This window comes from Branchiostoma floridae, chromosome 7 (genome assembly GCF_000003815.2).
Source record: "Branchiostoma floridae strain S238N-H82 chromosome 7, Bfl_VNyyK, whole genome shotgun sequence".
Classification (NCBI taxonomy): domain Eukaryota; kingdom Metazoa; phylum Chordata; class Leptocardii; order Amphioxiformes; family Branchiostomatidae; genus Branchiostoma; species Branchiostoma floridae.
In genome coordinates this window covers 10,721,816-10,739,386 of record NC_049985.1, presented here as the reverse complement: position 1 = coordinate 10,739,386, position 17,571 = coordinate 10,721,816, and the positions used below count along the sequence as shown (strand labels likewise).

Below are 17,571 nucleotides of genomic sequence, written 5' to 3'. Positions count from 1 at the left end.
CATACCTTCGCTAAATGATATTAACCTTATCGAGTGAAGCATTATGATTTTTCACATTGATATACATTACTTGATTACGAACGTGCGATGGGATTTCCTTCAGAAGGACAAGGACAAAACTGACCAAAGAAACATACCACGGGAGGGGCAAGGATTTAAGCGACGTGGTTGGTCAGATTGATCACGTGATAGGTAGAAGGACACAGCTTTATTTCCGTCTGGCCTGATTTCCTCCATCATTTTTTTCTCGACTCGCTCAAGACAAGACGCGTTTTTAGACTGAATAAGCAAATTGAATAAGCTCTTTCACAGAGAGATCAGAACACATGTGCGGCGACAGGATTTCTATGTTATATGTCAAAAGATAAAGGCCTCGAAAAAGAAAACAGTCCTTGTCTCGACCATTGTTTCGATTTGCATAACAACGTCAGACGGGTTGTGTTTTCTTTTTTTGTGGGCCTTTACATTTGACATATTCCAATAATGCCTGTCGCCTCACATGCGTTCTGATCTCTAAGAATGGGCTTATTTGAGGAGACATTCTGACTGGGATTTGCAGGGACTGCTTTTGACAACGGCCGCTGGGGGACCGTGCGTTCATTCCGGCGGACCGAGGGATAAACAAGGTATTTTTTTTTTCCTTAAAAATCCCGGCAAAATGTCAGGAAAGAGTGACACTGTTGGCATCCAGAGCGATTTTCACGATTTTTCTGAGGTAAATTGTTGAGAAACGTATGACCAGGTATCTAATAACGGACTCTTTTTATGGAAAACCGTGTCCAGGGACTGTATATTCATTAACGGCATACCACGGAGAGAGGGATACACACATGGATAAATCACATTTTCCCAATGTTCACGCAAAAATATCAAACAAAGAATACCACTGATCTAGATAAACACATTTTATGAAGATTCTGAGGCAAATTTCTATAAAAACTCGTTACTTCGTTGCCAATTCATAACCAATCTAATTATGTACTTTACTAATTACGTAATTGACAGGTACATCCGTCGAGACAATTGCATCATCATTTTTCTATTTACCTTCGTTTAAAAAAGTACAGGTATCAATGATGGACGCTAGAAGATTTAATCTGATACTTCCAAAGAATCTTTGAGGGAATCTAAACAGTTTTTACGTAAAATTTCGCCCAATTTAGTGACACAGGCTAAAGTACGTTGTTTGGTATCGGAGGGACCAGCTCTTGTTATCTTAAAATATTCTTGATGGAAATTTTGGGTGACAGCTTGAAGTACTCACAGTCCTAGTAATCTTCAGTACCACATTCATTAGAAAAAGTGGAGAGATGGGTTTCGTTTTTAGATTACTGACAGGAAAATGTAAAATTTTAAAGCCTACGTGTAAAAGTATAAAAAAAAGATTATGATGATGACGTCATGATTAATTATTGCACCAAGGACGCCTACCACAACAACATGGAACAAGAGATGAACAACATCGTGACGTCACGTTTACGTGATGGACAGAACACCTGTAAACATGTATCTCTGGACTCAGACAGTACCCCGGATGTTGTGACGTATGGAAGTGTGACGGACGAACACACGGAAGAAGTTGCCAATGGCACAGAGACTACTGAGAAGAAAGAAGGCTTCAGTTGTGGGAGGGCATCAAAAAGACAAATCCTGTCCTTCTTCTGCGTCGCTTTTCTGAACTTTTCAGGGACGGCCTGCTCCACTATAATCGCTCCGTTCTTTCCAAATGAGGTAATTTTTAACGTGAGCTACTATATTCATACACCTGTCCTGCATGCTAACATTATATATGCGGACTTTTTCTGAGCTAAATTTAGATTTTTTTTTAATTCAACGGTTCTTGGTGGAAATTTAGATAAGCGTGTCAATGTTTGTTTGGTTTACCACATTTAGCTTTGGACATGGCTTGTGTGGATAAATTGATTACCAGTAATTTTGACATAACTCGATTGAGCAGCAGATTATGATTTTGAAATACCAATTTCGCAACCTAGTTAAGTTATCTATGTATCAACCTACAGGCTTTACGACGAGGGGCCTCGCAGACAACAGTAGGATTTGTATTCGGATGTTTCAGTGCAGTCCAGTTTCTAGGAGGGCTGGTCTTCGGCAAATTTGTGAGTATCCGTCTTTCGCCCCAATTGTCATACCAGAAGGCACATAGCTACAACTAGGGAACCTGCTGATTGCCTCGGATAGATTTTGAATGATATTTTTATTTCTCTTTACAAAGACATAAACGTTGAATTTGCTAGTATCTTTTCATATAAAATTGGTTTCCTCTTTGTTCCATAGATCACAGCTATTGGGTCGAGGTTCGTGTTGATCAGTGGTGTGTTTGTGGCAGGGAGCTGTTCGCTGTTGTTTGGGTAAGACTGTGGTTAGTCTACAAATTGAAAAGTAAAACAAATGTAGAATAGTACAGGACTTCCTGGTGTTTTGGTGAAGCGCTCCAATGTAAGTGTGAATAGCGGAATGTCGAAGATATGCTTTTTCCTGTTGTCGATTAGTCTACTGTTTGCTGCTAAATTTAACCCCAGCCCCTTGCTGCATGTGGATCTACATACTTACAGGTTTCTACAGTACATGGAAGGAACAGCATTTATCGCCTTCTGCTTTGCCATCCGCACTATGGCAGCCCTGGGTGTGTCTGCTCACATGACTGCAGCAACAACCATCATGGCCCACGAGTTCCCCAACGACATAGCGAAAGTCATGGTATGTACTAGTAAATCATTCGCTCTTGTATTTGTCTTGTCTTTTTGGTCTTACACATATGAGAGACGTGAACAGTCATGATTCTGTAGTCGGTATAAAACAATGAAACAGTTAGATAGAGGCTTGAAAGATGTATGTTTACAGAACACCAAAGCTCTGCTGCTAGCGGCATCAAAAGCATACCAAAAGACAGTCTCACCGAGTAAAGCCCCTGTCGCACATTGCCAACCAGAGTTCACAGGGGATCCCATACTGATCCATACAGTCAAACCTGTATTAGCGGCCATCTTTTCATAGCGACCACCTGGCCATAGTGGGCACTTTTTGTCGGTCCCTTGGATTCGTAATTTTTAAGAAATAGGCTTAGCGGCCACCTGTCCAACGCGGCCACGGCCACACGAATTCCGGTCCCGTTGATACAGAAGCACTGCCTATTGCAACCATACTGCAGCCTTATGTCACCCTGCACCGAGTTTGAAATTATAGTTTGCGAGGATTTGGAGTTCCTGACGGTCATTTTGGCGGTAGCAGAAGGTGTGCATGCCTTGAGCATTGAAGTGCAAGTGTTTGTCGGTGAATTTACCGATCGAGACAATGTTACTTGGTGAGAAAGATTAGTTGGAACTAAAATCATGTGTAGCTTGCTCATGGTCAATTGATCAACATTTTTTCGATAGTGGCCACCTGTCTATAGTGGCCATATTTTTCAAGTCCCTTGAGGGGCCGCTATAGGCAGGTTTGACTGTACTTTTAACGCCTTCTCCTGGCCGTAATTGTCATGATTAAGGTCATCTATGATTGGGACTCGGTTGGCGAGGTTTCCTACAGTTCTTTACGCGTTGTCTCCACCAGACGACAAATCAATCTCGCAGAAGTCATATTCTTCTTTAGTAGAATAGAGGAGAGAACTCGGGTGGATTCTAAATTCGGGTGGATGCTAAATTCGGGTGAATTCTAGGCTAATTCTACACCCAGCGCCGACTTGGTTGGAAAGTGGTAGGGGGTAAATCGTGGGACTGCTCTGCATGTGTGAGACAGGGGCTTGAGCTTTGATGCCATGCTGAGAGACATCTTTCTCACAACGTTCATCAAAGTACCACTTGCCATTGCAGGGTACCCTGGAGATTTTCACCGGGTTCGGTATGATGGCGGGTCCTCCCATTGGGGGTGTCCTGTACAACGTAAGTCGTTTCCATAGATCAAGATGGGTTTGGACTCTTTTCCGTAGTGACGTGTTGTGTTCGTAGTAGTAAGTAAGCCTACATAAATTGTACATTCGATGTCTTATAGCGTGATAACAGTAGGCTGTACTGCAAAAGAGATGTCGCATTGTGTCATCAATTTGTCGATTTTCATTGAAATCAGTACAATATAGAACGTCAGATCTAAAGACTTTGCTACTCTCTGTTCGATAGATAAACTCAAGTACATTCTGGGAGGCGATAATCCACATTGTGCACAAGTAGGCAAATATATCCACGATTGTTTATACCGTAGAACCAATAGTGTAAATGACATGCTAGACCCTTTATGTTGATGTATCCATATATAGATATCCATATATATGTGTTTAGTTGTACTGTAAGTAGTTGTTATACATGTAGACCTTACGAAAGTCGCTGTACTTTTGTCGTGTCAATAAAGATTGCTGTTTTTTTTTACTATGGAATTACGTTGAATAGTTGAAAAAATACATAAAATTAACAACAACGTAACGTTACTATATATAGATAAACGCAGTAGACATACTCGATCGCAAAAGCTTTTAATAGTAAATCAGTTTGCAGTCAGAAGAGGGTCCTTACTTCAGGCATAAACGTTGATGTCATGTTATCTTACCCCGATAACAGCTTGGCGGGTTCAAACTGCCGTTCTTCACGGTGGGGGGTCTGATGTTCTGCTGCTGCGCGGTGCTGGCTGTCCTGGTCCCGCCTCAAGTCGGTAAGTGTGATAACGGTAACTTATTAAACACTGAATATAATTTCTCCTTCTCATTTATGCACAACGAATTCAGGTCTTGCCTGTCTTCCAGTTGAGTCTATTTTCCATGGATATCGCAACAGTAATATGATATCTGAATATATATATAGTGCCCAGTTTGGTTAACTGCCTCTAAATATTCTATGTATGATTCTGTATATAACGTTGTATACCATCCCTACCAGTACATTGCTTAGACTCACTAAAACACTATTGCTTTGTTTGCACAGATGAACAGGAAGGCAAAAAGGACGTGTTTTTGCTGTACTTTCTTAGCATCCCAACCGTCATTATGGCTTGTACGTATTTGATACTATATATCTACATTTTCTTTCAAAAACTCATGTCACAAAGGGCCCGGTAAAGTAGAAATAATGTGATTATCCACAAATGAAATTTTATCAAACTCCTGTAGTCTTTTTAATATTACATTACGTACAGTACGTGAATCTAATCGTTGTGTTTGTAACGATAACTTATAAGCGATAATGAAGTCTAATAGACAACCAGCAACCTCGATGGTGTTGATTATTGTCTTCTGTTGCCGCAAAGTTTCAAAATTGGTGACACATTACAACATGCGCCTGTACTAAAGTATGACTTTTTCCTTTCTGTAGGCGGAGTAACCGTCGTGGTTTACTCTATCATTGAGTATCTTAGTCCTGTAATACAACCATACGTAGCCAAAGAGGTACATTCTGCATTTTCATTATTTTCACTATACTAAAGTAAGCGAGAAACCATTTTGACCTCCCATGTCAACCAGACAACCTCAAACTTTACGTTCTGTCAATCTCCGGTTATGACTCGTGTTCATTATTCACAGTTTGATGTCACAGCCCCGCAAGTTGGTCTGATATTCCTGCTCCTGGCCTGCGTGTACGCCCTTTTCGCGCCGGCATGGGGGTGGCAGGCTGACAAAAAGGTGAATTACACAACTCGAATTCAAGCTTTAGTGAGATGATACAGAACTCTTGTAACTCAATTCAAGCAAGGATTTAACCTCCTTGCTTCAAAATATGCCATTGTTGAATTTTGTGTAATGGTTTCTTGTTGTTCTTACAGAAATATGCCAGGATTATGATGACATTAGGACTGCTCGTGCTTTCAGCTGGGGCACTCCTCATTGGGCCGTCACCCCTCCTTACAGACTACGTCACACTTCTGCCTAAGTAAGCTTCTCGCTGCGTTAGCTATATATAGTGATATGATACTTTGCGATACACTGATACAATAATGCTTGAAAGAGCACGTAAAGAAGGTATTGTAATACAAGTTGAATTAAAAATTGAATTTGATTTAAAAACACCTTGTACAAAATACACCTCGACATATGGACAACAACAATGGTTATAACATAATAATAGGTACAGTTAACTACATGTATTTTACTGTTGCGCGAAATGTGAGCGGCATGTAAATGTGTAAGGCCTAGAGAGCAATTTCTTTCTTTTTTTTCAGAGCACTATGGATAAACATCGTCGGTGTTGTAGTCATTGCACTGTCCGTCGGCTCAGTTTTAGCACCACTCTTCAATGTCATGCTTTGGGCGGCCAGGTAACAGCGATCAGCCTATTGTTCTGACTGTATAGTTATAAGATATTGAAGCTTCCATCGGGTAGTAGGTTCGTTATTAGTGAGTAGTACGCTATAGGTATAACAGCTATCAGTCCATCAACAAAAATAGTTAATGACTTAGTGATCGACATTGAATAGTGTCTTGTTCCAATTACACTTCTATTTTGTCTCCAATGGCTTATGGAAATTAAGTTTTAGGAAACATCTTCTAAATAGCTAAATTATATGTAGTCTTCCCATCATGCTGTTTTCTTGTTGCTCCTGTTTTGGTTCAAAGCGATGCAGGTATGAAGGCCGACTTTGCTACTTACGGCCTGGTATCTGGCACTTTTGCTGCATTTATGAGCATGGGGTAGGTTACCACTCAATGATATTATACAGGAATGTTCTCTATACTTCAATGCAAACGTGGGCACTCGACTTGTGCACCAATAACTGACATATATGTTGAATATAAAGTTTCTATTTCACTTATAACTGTTCTTTGTACTTATAAACCATGCTGCTATGACCCTGAAGTCCGCCTACGATATGTTGCATGTTCTTGTGGTTAGGGTTGTTGACTAAGAACCTTAGATTTTTTGTCCAATCCCTGGCAAGCCACAATGTCTCAACTTTTTTTCTAAATCCCCAAATGCAAATAGATACAACATGTTCAAAGTACTGCTTTAGTGTAACCATACAGTATTTCCATACACACTGATATAGTGATAAACAACGACATTTTCGTCTCCGTGATATTTCAGGTCATTTCTGGGTCCGACAGTGAGCAGTGCGCTGGTAGAGAGGTTTGGGTTGCCATGGGCCTCAACAGCATTCTCAGGGTATATCTTATTTTCCGTAAGTACCTGACGAATACGAAGATACAAAAATATCATAGATGGTTTATACATGTTTTTTATGTTTTTAATGATAAGTGAGCTTCGCTGATCGATACAACTAATTAAGAATGTTACAATAAAAAAATACGCCTTCAGTCCTTTGAAATATTATTGAAAACGGTTTGATCAGAAGGATTGATTTTCATTGCATAAGTCTTAACTAAGCATGCATGATTATTGATCTTATACCTACTGATTCACTGTTGCAACTGCTTCTGATGGTCGTTGAAAACTTGTTACTACCGTTTGGATTGCAGATGTTGCTGGTGGTCGCTTTTACCATCGGTGAAAACGTGTACAAGAGGTAAGACTCGTCAGATCCCTGCATTTCCATATTCTAATATCTGGAGTAGTTTATTCAACGTTCTTGTCTGCACTGCCCCCTTTCCACTGGACGGCGATCACTGAGCAACCGTACAGCGACCAACATTGGATTTGTATAACGGTTGATTTAAAATTGGAGTATGATACTAGATGTAAAAGGAAATAATGTAAAAGACAAAGATTCTTTCTTTATAGATGACATTCGTTAGGCGAACTGCCAAATCTCTGGTCGCTGAGCTTGCTAGTTGTAAGGGGGGTGTTTTTCGGGGAGCCAGCTTTAGTATACCAGTCGATTTACGAGTCGGTGTCGTTCTCTCTGCAGATGCCATGCTGGACCATCAACTGAGAAGGAAGCTCATCTTAAATAAAGGATTGTAAAGTCCTCATGCCAATATCAACTACAAGGAGATGTCGTTTGATTCTGCGTCTAATACATCATCTATGAGAATGTCTTCCCAAAACCTGTGAGGGGAAAAGAGAAACTACATCAAGTCTAACAATAAAGTTGGCAATATCTTGATGTCACATACTCCTCCCCCACATGGTCATTGGTTAGTGGTATCATCTGGTAGACTGGGTACTAGTATTATGCCACCCTTGCTGTCAATGATTAACCAGTGGGTGTATATGCACAATAAAGGTCTTCATTCATTAACTCTCTTACTACACCTATAGTGTTATAGCTATGCACAACAAACATCACCCCCGTAAAGGACGGGTTACTGTATGTTGTTGACCCCTGGGATCAAATAGGGCCAAAAAGTCAACATCCGGTACGTAGCTTTGGGGGCGTCGACATTTTTTTACATTACATGGTATGGTGCAATATAGTGTGGTACAGTACAGTATGTACGCTTCAGGCCAGATCGTGTGGAACCATACCGTACGGAGGTTCATACCTCTCCATCGTGGACAAGTATTGTAACAAGTGTAGAGGAGTAGCAGTAACGAAGTCGTAAGGTAGACCGTGAACGAAGATACAGGTGCAGGTGCGAAAGACGGTGTCCGAGGCTTGGCAGTCGTGTCTTAGGAGGGCTTTTAGCCTTTATGATATATTTGCAAACTGACGCATATTGAAACAGCTTGTCAGTAGCGCCTAGTACATAGGGAGGTCACCTGTACGGATACGCGTGGATTTGGGCCTAGAATTTTCCGCAGAAATCAGACGCACACATTTTGAAAGACGTTTGGTGTCTGGACTGAGATTTCCATCTCTTTGAACTAAAAGGAATCCTGAAAAAATGAGTCAAAAAGAAGACGCAGTTCCTGTAAACGATACGGAGACACTAGAGGAAGGATTGGAGCGTACATTAACACGCTTCAGCTTAAGGAAGGCTTCGAAGATTGAGATCTTGACTTTCATCAGCATCGGTGTTGTCAACTTCGCTGGATTTGGGACATATTCTATCATCTCGCCTTTCTTTCCGAACGAGGTTAGTAGTCCATACTAGTCCATACCATCTTTAAGTCCGTACTGGTATTTCTTGTCAATTTTCATTATGAAATACTATTCCTGCAGGTTCGCTATTGAGACATCACTTTCGATTTCGTCACCATCGATGGGCACGACCACTTCGGGATTCTGACAGATTCTGGTTGCCATCTTGTTTAGAAATATTGCTCCAAGGCTGCAGTACCGTCATGGATTACGAGTCGGCGCTTTAGTATCCCCGAGTTATGGCAGATTGCTACCACAAAATGTCACTCGGACAATCTAATCTCAGTGCCAATAATTGTGAATAAGTCAAGAGTATAAAAACACTACTTCCTGACCTAGATAGTAGTCAATTTCAACAACAGCAAATTACATTCTTTCCCATAATTTCTCCATTAGTTATACTAAGATGCAAACCTACTGTCCGCATTTGCTGATTCGAGTACGTATTTTTATAGAGTTCATACACATATACATTGTATGCTCGTTAACTGCTGCGACCATTGTTCCAGGCTATTCAAAGAGGCGCATCTCAGACTGTGGTGGGAGTCATCTTTGACTGTTACGCCGTCGTTGCTTTCCTGTCTGGAACAGTCTTTGGGAAATGTGTGAGTGTCGTTATCGACAACAGTTAACGTTACGTCTAAGAGCTGCTTCAAAATATGAATCATACTCAGCAAGCGCCTGATAACTTATACAATTATGAACATCGGATAGGATTTGGGGGATGTTTGTATTCGGCCTGTGGTATATATTCCGATCTGCAAATCTTAGACAGTCAGAACTTTTCAACTTCGACTCATGTCCCTTTATAGATCAATGAATTGACATGAAGCTTCGGACTTATAATGGCAGACGACCCTAACACATGCCCAGCCGACTGATCGGAGTCTGTGTCCACAGTCAGACTCCTATTTGGGAGCTCTACGGATTCTATCAGATCGTCATCTCTATCATGACACATGTATTTGATGGTACATTCTTTATCTTCCACTGTAGGTGGCAGTTATAGGGTCAAGGTTCATGTTGATAACGGGGATATTTGTGACAGGGTGTGCCTCCATCCTATTCGGGTAAGATTATATGTTGGCCTTTAATCTTATCTTCACCATAGGTGGTTTAATTGCAGTGGCTAGATTCCTACCGCTTGCATTCCACATAAGTTTAAGGATATTTCAACGTATTAGATAACAAAGTATGTCTATAGTTGAAGGAACAAGATTTGTTTTTGCCAAACAGGTTCTTAGACTACATGGAAGGGACCACGTTTGTGGTGTTCTGTATCGCCATCCGGACCACAGAGGCTCTGGGAGTGTCTGCATACGCGACGGCCAGCACCACAATACTCACACACGCGTTTCCTAATGACGTGGCTAAAGTCATGGTAACGATATGTGTTACTATAGTGATAGAAGAAGACGGTTATCATGGTTTCCATGCCGTTTGCGGGATTATGTGTGATGTGGACAGTGGCGTAACTCAAGTTGTGGACCTTCGTGATACATGTTACGCTGGTGAGAGCTGGCAAAAGGAAACACTATGCGCCTCCTAGCAGATTTTGATGGTACTGCAATAGATATTAAATGTCTAAGGATATACTTTGAAGGGTCAAACATTAAGCACGATTTGTAGCTTATCCAAAACTACTAGTTTCTCCAGCTTAGAGGCCAACAGTCATGAATTTATGCTATCACCCCTATCAGCATTGCAGCTTGATATCATAGTGAAATCCAAGGTTATTATTAACTATGTGCTGTGGATAGCAATGTTGGAGATATTATTGTTGATTTTCAGAATACTGACATACTGTATGTCTTATCTATATGTTACAGGGTATCCTGGAGATCTTCACAGGAGTCGGTCTGATGGCCTGTCCGCCAATCGGTGGTCTCCTATACAAAGTAAGTTCTGATTATAGACAATCGCCTACGTCAGTCGGTTTATCAACTTTTATGTCAAGTTTATTATGCTGGAACGCGTTATGCAACGCAACCTTGGTTAGACTTAAATGACCAATCATCACAGATGTATGACGTAAAGGGGATGCTTTGACAGCTGCACTTTTCCCCTGAGCAGATAGGAGGCTTCAGGCTGCCGTTCCTGTCTATGGGAGGCCTGATGCTGTCCTGTGGGGTGATAGTGTGGATCTTAGTGCCTCCACAAGCCGGTAAGATCTCTATGTCAATGCCATATTGATTTCCCATTCATGGATGTAGTTATTAAGAGCAACGTCTTTTGATCAAGAGATGTGTGTTCACGTTATGTTTGTATTAGTTATCGCTAATAACGTTCATGAATGTCGTAAGGGCAACGTCTTTTAACATTATTTTGTATTATGTAGATGAGAGAGAGGAGGAGAAGAAGTCAGGAGCATTGCTGAAGCTGTTGAAGGTGCCAACTGTCATTCTCACATGTGAGTACCTATAACCTCCTGTTGTCCATGTGAACGTCCACACGTGCATGTGAAGTAACGTTATTTCAAACACTGACGAACTTGATCTGATTTCAGGCGGCATAGTTGTGGTCATCGCTGCCGCCATGTCATACTTGGACCCAATTCTTCAACCTTTCCTGGAGAGCCAGGTAAGCTAGCGCTGTTGATACCACATGGATGTTACACATGGATGATGCTTAACTCTGTAACATGTTGCTGAGCTATCGCCGTTCATTGGAAAAATGGTTATGTTACACCTTACCATTTCCTCGTGTCCCCACAGTTCAGCCTCAGTCCCACTACTATCGGCCTGATCTTCCTGCTGCGTTCTGCTGTCTACACAGTCCTGGCACCGCTGTGGGGATGGCTGGCCGACAAGAAGGTCATACTGGAACACCTTTCTCATTGTACCGCTTTCAGTTATAGCCAGGGTGCCATCAGATTTCTACTGGGGCTCCTTACACTCGCTGTTACGGTAGCGAGTGTAAGGGGCCCGGTGGAAATCGGATGGCACCCAGGCTATTTCAGTTATATCATACAGTAGAAGCCAGTTAATTGCACTACGGATTAACATACACTTCTGTTAACTGCACGGAATCTCCAAATCCCAATTCAGTGCTGTCCAGCTAGATAACTTCGCATTATTGCACCAGTCGGATAATTGCACGAAATTCACGGGCAAATAGGCAGTGCAATTAAGCGACTTCTACTGAAATACTAAAGCCATTGCCAATAGATCGATGACAAGACCAACTAGAGTAACATTATACAATATTAGGTGCATTATACAGACAAACGTTTTCATGTGGGCACCACATCATCTTTCTGATGACTACACTTTTGGTCAAACCCTCAAATTACTTCAAAATCTAGATGAGCAGGATACTACTATTCCATTTGACCAAGCCCCAGAACGTACTTTGATTTGTTTTCCCAGGGTGCAAGTCGAATCATGACGTCAGTGGGAATGGTGACGTTCGCAGTTTCCTGCCTTCTTATTGGACCTTCTCCGGTCTTGACAGAGTACATACATATTTTTCCAAACGCAAAGTAAGTTGTGTTATAGCCCTGAGTTCTGTAACTTGGTCATCTAACAAACGGGAATATTTACGCTGCTTAAAAAATCTTACTCATTACATATCATTTCATACTTAGAATAAGTATAAAGTCGAACAGTTTTGGTTCAAACACTTGGACACTGAATCATGTGACTTGATATTTTTCTCATAAATATGTATTTTATTTGGTACTTAATTTGTTAATAGCCATTTCATAATATGTTTTCGATATTCTTGCACAGTCGTATCATTATCATACATTTTTTCTTATTCTTTGTGATTACTTTCTTGAACAAATAAATGATAAACAAATAAGCAAGACGCCAGAAATTGGGTCGTGTCAGATGACAGATTGTTCATGCTATTACATTTTTCAAAAGTTTGACAAGTTTTTATCAACAGTGACAGTGTCGTCAGAATTTGAGACAAATCCTATTTGTTGCATTCAATGTGTTTTCAGTAGTTTCATCTTTTGAAAGATAAGTCTTGATTTTATTTCAGACCACTTTGGATTACTATTGTCGGTCTAGTGATCATGGCAGTGGCCATGGGTGTTGAGTACTCACCGGTGTACAATGAGCTACTATGGACAGCAAGGTAACTTGTCTTTTTTCTTATACATCAATTGACCATTGACAAAAGAATGTTTGATTACTTCGAAAACACGCAAGTGCCATCATCAAGGGTTCACTGTAGTTTACGTCAAAAACGTTTGCTCGACATTGTAAAAACGGCAAATTTGATATTTTCCCCAAAATCATTAAAATGATTTTGATAATCAATTCTTGATTGTCTTTCTTTATTTCTTTGAAACTAAGAAGTCTGTTTTCCACAGAGATGCCGGGCTACAAGAAAACATCGCAACGTTCGGTGTTGTCTCCGGGCTGTTTTACTCATTTTTTGCGATCGGGTAAGGCGAATTTAGCCTGATTAATCTCGCTTATAGCAGCCCGCCAAACATCCGCCGGCCCACTATCAGCTTGATAGAGAATAGCCCTTAGTCAAGGGAACTGGGTTTTCCATATATGGATAATGTATGTAATTGCCGGGAGCCCACCAGAGCCTGTCTTTGGGTTGCTATGTGGTGATTGACAGCATCACACCTCTTATCTGTAGTTGATCTCTCTGATCTGTGCCACTTGTACTGATGGTGGGAACAGAGTTCTACTATTATAAAATGATGTCTTTTTTTAACAACCGCTACACCGAAGAACTAATGTGAAAATTACCCTTCAATACATAGAATAGCATTCATTTAGGTAGATGTGCCTGTGGCATAACTTTTGATGTGCCAATCATTATAGGAGGGACCAAGGAGGTGTTATTCAACCTCCTTGGAGGGACATATCATGGTTCTGAGAAGTTTGACCAAGGAGGTTCACAGGCTTCAACTGTCACAACAACATGGCGCATTTTTGTGAACCAACTGTTTTTTCTGCAGTTCTCTGCCTATATAGATTTTAAAAAATGTACTTTATGCCAAGCTTTCGTTGCTGGCCACATAAAATCTCACCACCAGGCAAAATAATAGTTCCAGGAAAGTCTGCGCTCCAAGATTCCTTCAAGTTTCTTGAAATCCCCACAACTGGCACAAGACGTTGTTTTCCTATTAAACACAAACATGCCTCTGCTCCCATGGGTCCTTCACACAGAGAACCACAGCCTGGCACAGACAATGGGAGAGGCAACTAGCCCGCCCACCGTCTGGGTGGTGGAGACATGCTAATATACTGGTTTCCACGGTAATGGGGGCTTGACCAAAATCCTGGCTTGCCATTGGTGTTGGTATTTTCTACAACAGTTCCCCCAGGTTATAGCTAGTGGAGCACAAACTCCGCGGGGAGGGGCCAGTTTAGAGCCCTGGACAGCGGAGTTTGTGTTACACAGACTAGGCGAATTTCAGCATTGAAAATACTTCAACGGCCTACGTTAAACTTAAACATAACTAGGGTGAGAAGAGCTGTCTGTGTTTTATTCCTGACTCATGTGCACAGTATTCCAGAGTATGCTAAGTCTGTGTTAAGTCTGTGTAACACAGACCTTCTATGTCTGGGAATTTCATTTGATGATGTTTGAAACTTTCAGTGAATTCGTGGGACCCACAGTGAGCAGTGCTCTGGTACAACAGGTCGGGCTCCCCTGGGCTTCAACAGCATTTGGTGGACTTGCTCTATTTTACGTAAGCTCCACTTTTATTCTGTATGTAGATTTTATTACCCACTCGACTGTACGATGTTCTCGTGCGGCCCTTTAAAATCAGTTGTGCTGTAATGTCTTTGTCGTGGCAACAGATCTAGAGATATAAACAATGGGCAGATAACACAGGTTGCGATTGTGATGTCAGTGCCAATGTGCTAAATCCGATTTGTCATTTCATTTCCTTTCCAGGCGGTAGTAATGGTTATATTCTATGTCTACGATTCCTGCTACAGATCAAAAAGGTGAGAAATGGTTCGGTAGATCTTGTCTCTTTAATGATAAACTACAAATAACAACTACACTATTACAGCATGTATACTATAGAAAGATTACTGTTGGATTTAAAGTATTCTTGGGATAATGTCAGTTTGTTGTACATGTGTATCATTAAAGACAAATACAAATGTGATATGTTTGGTCTGTCTTGGTGAATTTCATCAAATGTGTCTTTCTTTTTTATCTTTTCAGGGGAAGCATTAGACAATCAACAGACGAAGAAAAGCCTCTGTTAGGATAGAATAGCAACTATACAAACTACTAGTAATAAAAAAAGCAATGAGTTCCTCACTGACAATCTAGTTCTCTAGTGCCAAAAGATTTATAAAGTTATAGTATATATATTTTTGACCACAGATTATTCTAATTTTTACCTATTGCATCGACCTTTACTGCTCTTCGACAAGCGATTATTAAATGCTGTCGATTCTCACATCATACCGTGCTTCAGTGCTCCTTAAGATAATCATCCTTGCCATTTCCAAACTTGGTAATTTTTCGGCCACCGTTTTAGTAACATTAAACAGTTCCACAAAGGTACACCTTCTTTCTCAGTGTAGAGTGGAAGGACGATACCAGGCGACCCTGCTCACTAGCGTTCATGTTTTCGTTGACCATGGTCATCATCGTCAGGAGATCGTGTGTTTTACCGTACTTTGTAAAAGTCCACTCCAAATGGTGCACATATGGCGCGCCGTAGTCATGCCGTATGGCTGTGTACCCGGGGACCGTGGCGAGACCGTAGAAGATGTCAGCCTCTTTGGCAATGAAAGTGGAGGTGACTGCGACATCGAACAGGCTATCTGTGCGCTCCGGGCTCTGGTGCCTCTCCCCCTGACAAGCCTGTATGAAGAACAACTTCGGCTTGCCTTTCAGAGAAGTGCAGCGTTTTGCGTTGAGAGGTTTGATCAGTTCGAGAATGTCGATGCCGACGTCGTTAGACGAGAACACCTTTCCCGTGGTGCCGTGGGACATGATACAGCACACGAAGCAGTCGTAGTTCGAGTGGTCGTCTTCTCCCTGTCTCATTAACACGTCAATCATCTTGGAATGATCGAGATCCTGCAAGGTCACCACTTTGAAGTCAAAGCTGCCGAAGACTCTGGCCAGACGACCTGTACAAAAGAATGTAGACTTAAACTACTCATCGGTAACGTTGCCATACAAATAAATCACTTTATAAACTGGTCTGGATGTTGCATGAAAATCCATCTGCATTGCTTCCTGACGTTGCAAATAGCTAAACTGCTGATAACCTACCTGTATCCGCTTCTGCTTCCACCCTTGACGGCAGTCCCCTGAAGTTGATATTGTTAATGATGAGACAAACTCCCTTTGGATAATGGTTCATCGCGTAGACTTGTACGGTCTTGTTGGAGAAGAGAACTTTCTTCAGTCGTTCATTCTCATCTTTGACTCGGAGTCTGTCCTTGGCAAGTTGATCCCTCTCCCTCGTTGCACGTATTCTCTTCTTGTCTGCCAGGTCTTTGGCTGAGACAAGACGGTCTCTGTCTGCGGTTACTTGCCGTAGCTTTTCTTCCAGTTGACATAAAGTACTTTGCATCTGTTGTACGTATTTTCGGTCGGCGTCCATGTATTGTTCCACAAGCTCTCTCGTGTCCTCCGTCATTTTCTCCCGAATGCCTATCGCAAAACAAAGCCCCACCGTGATTAGAGCGCTATTGCAGGTTTATTTGTGAATCTGAAGTACGGGCAAGGTGCGTTGATTCACTTTCTCACTGATGCCGTTAGTGACATATAGACCGACAACGATTGGTAGTTGTAGGGTCCTTGTCGACATAATCTAAAAGCAGATATTTGCAAGTTTTCCCCATGTTTTTCTTCTCCACACGTTTTAACATATATAGAAAATGCGCAAAAATATTTACAAATTCAGCAGTTGCCTGACTGGCTTTGATATGGAACCCAGAAATGCAGCACTATGTTTGCTTTGCAGGGAGTGGTAGATATGTTGTACCCAAAGCAAATCCCATTATCAACTGACCAGAATTCGTCGATAGCTACCAACTTTTCCATCACACAATTCTTTCATTACCTGCACAGAAACACTTTGGTGGGAAAGCTTCTCTTTTGTCACGTTAACATTTGATTATAAAGTTCTAAAGCTCACAGCTGCATGACCTCTAGACCAACACCATGAACAAGTAGTCGGTCTACTTTCACTAACACAGAACTGCCCCGTATTACAACTGTACACATCTCACCAACATCATCAACTATTAAACCGACATCGCCTGTAAAGGTGGCGATGTCTGGAGACGCACTGGAGGATAACCAAAGGAGAGGTAACCGTACCTGTATGGAACCTCGCTAGCGACAATTGTAACGCTTTAGGTAGCGTTGTATAACAACAATACGTCAGGGGATTCCCCCTTCAGAACAAAGGCCGAAAGGGGGCCCATATATCAAAATATTCAGCCAGATTCTCCACTGCTGTACCTGACGTTTTTCATAACTAATATATATGTTACAACTTACGCGTGAATTTCCTAAGATGTGTTATAAGCCATACACACGAAGAACTTTATTCATAATAAATAAATAAAAATAGTAGGTACATAGAAAGGCTGAAGTACAGAGGTCAACCGTCACTGAGTGTTGGTGACACCTGCAAAATCTGTGTGTTCAGCAAACAAACGGTCCGACTGGATATTACACATTAACAGT

The 17,571-nt window shown here is 41.4% G+C and overlaps 3 protein-coding genes across 5 annotated transcripts in view; 2 read left to right on the top strand and 1 right to left on the bottom strand.

The window, feature by feature from the left end:
• Positions 1-8,013, top strand: part of LOC118419488 (MFS-type transporter SLC18B1-like) — a 29,079-nt gene extending 21,066 nt beyond the window's left edge. For all 3 annotated transcript variants that reach the window (XM_035825887.1, XM_035825889.1, XM_035825883.1), the window contains exons 13-15: positions 7,023-7,116; positions 7,415-7,461; positions 7,804-8,013. In XM_035825887.1, the coding sequence (XP_035681780.1) occupies positions 7,023-7,116; positions 7,415-7,461; positions 7,804-7,849 (187 nt within the window). In that variant the 3' untranslated portion in view covers positions 7,850-8,013. The remainder of the gene's footprint in view (positions 1-7,022; positions 7,117-7,414; positions 7,462-7,803) is intronic.
• A 503-nt stretch (positions 8,014-8,516) lies between these two features.
• Positions 8,517-13,331, top strand: LOC118419490 (MFS-type transporter SLC18B1-like). Its single transcript, XM_035825895.1, has 12 exons — positions 8,517-8,914; positions 9,429-9,524; positions 9,916-9,989; positions 10,156-10,300; positions 10,749-10,817; positions 10,993-11,083; positions 11,258-11,329; positions 11,426-11,499; positions 11,634-11,732; positions 12,288-12,400; positions 12,910-13,005; positions 13,244-13,331. Exons 1-12 carry the CDS (start codon positions 8,723-8,725, stop codon positions 13,320-13,322), a joined length of 1,200 nt encoding a protein of 399 aa, XP_035681788.1. The 5' UTR covers positions 8,517-8,722; the 3' UTR covers positions 13,323-13,331.
• A 2,033-nt stretch (positions 13,332-15,364) lies between these two features.
• Positions 15,365-16,955, bottom strand: LOC118419602 (caspase-3-like). Its single transcript, XM_035826062.1, has 2 exons — positions 16,144-16,955; positions 15,365-15,998 (listed from the first exon to the last, which is right to left on the bottom strand). Exons 1-2 carry the CDS (start codon positions 16,511-16,513, stop codon positions 15,403-15,405), a joined length of 966 nt encoding a protein of 321 aa, XP_035681955.1. The 5' UTR covers positions 16,514-16,955; the 3' UTR covers positions 15,365-15,402.
• Between the last annotated feature and the right edge of the window lie 616 nt (positions 16,956-17,571).

Excerpts from the sequence above, each read along its gene's own strand:
- LOC118419490 (XM_035825895.1), top strand. The coding sequence starts at position 8,723 with ATGAGTCAAAAAGAAGACGCAGTTCCTGTAAACGATACGGAGACACTA. Across the intron at positions 8,915-9,428 it reads CGCCTTTCTTTCCGAACGAG|GCTATTCAAAGAGGCGCATC; the intron begins GTTAGTAGTCCA and ends CCATTGTTCCAG. Across the intron at positions 9,990-10,155 it reads TGTGCCTCCATCCTATTCGG|GTTCTTAGACTACATGGAAG; the intron begins GTAAGATTATAT and ends TTTGCCAAACAG.
- LOC118419602 (XM_035826062.1), bottom strand. The coding sequence starts at position 16,513 with ATGACGGAGGACACGAGAGAGCTTGTGGAACAATACATGGACGCCGAC. Across the intron at positions 15,999-16,143 it reads GGAAGCAGAAGCGGATACAG|GTCGTCTGGCCAGAGTCTTC; the intron begins GTAGGTTATCAG and ends TCTTTTGTACAG.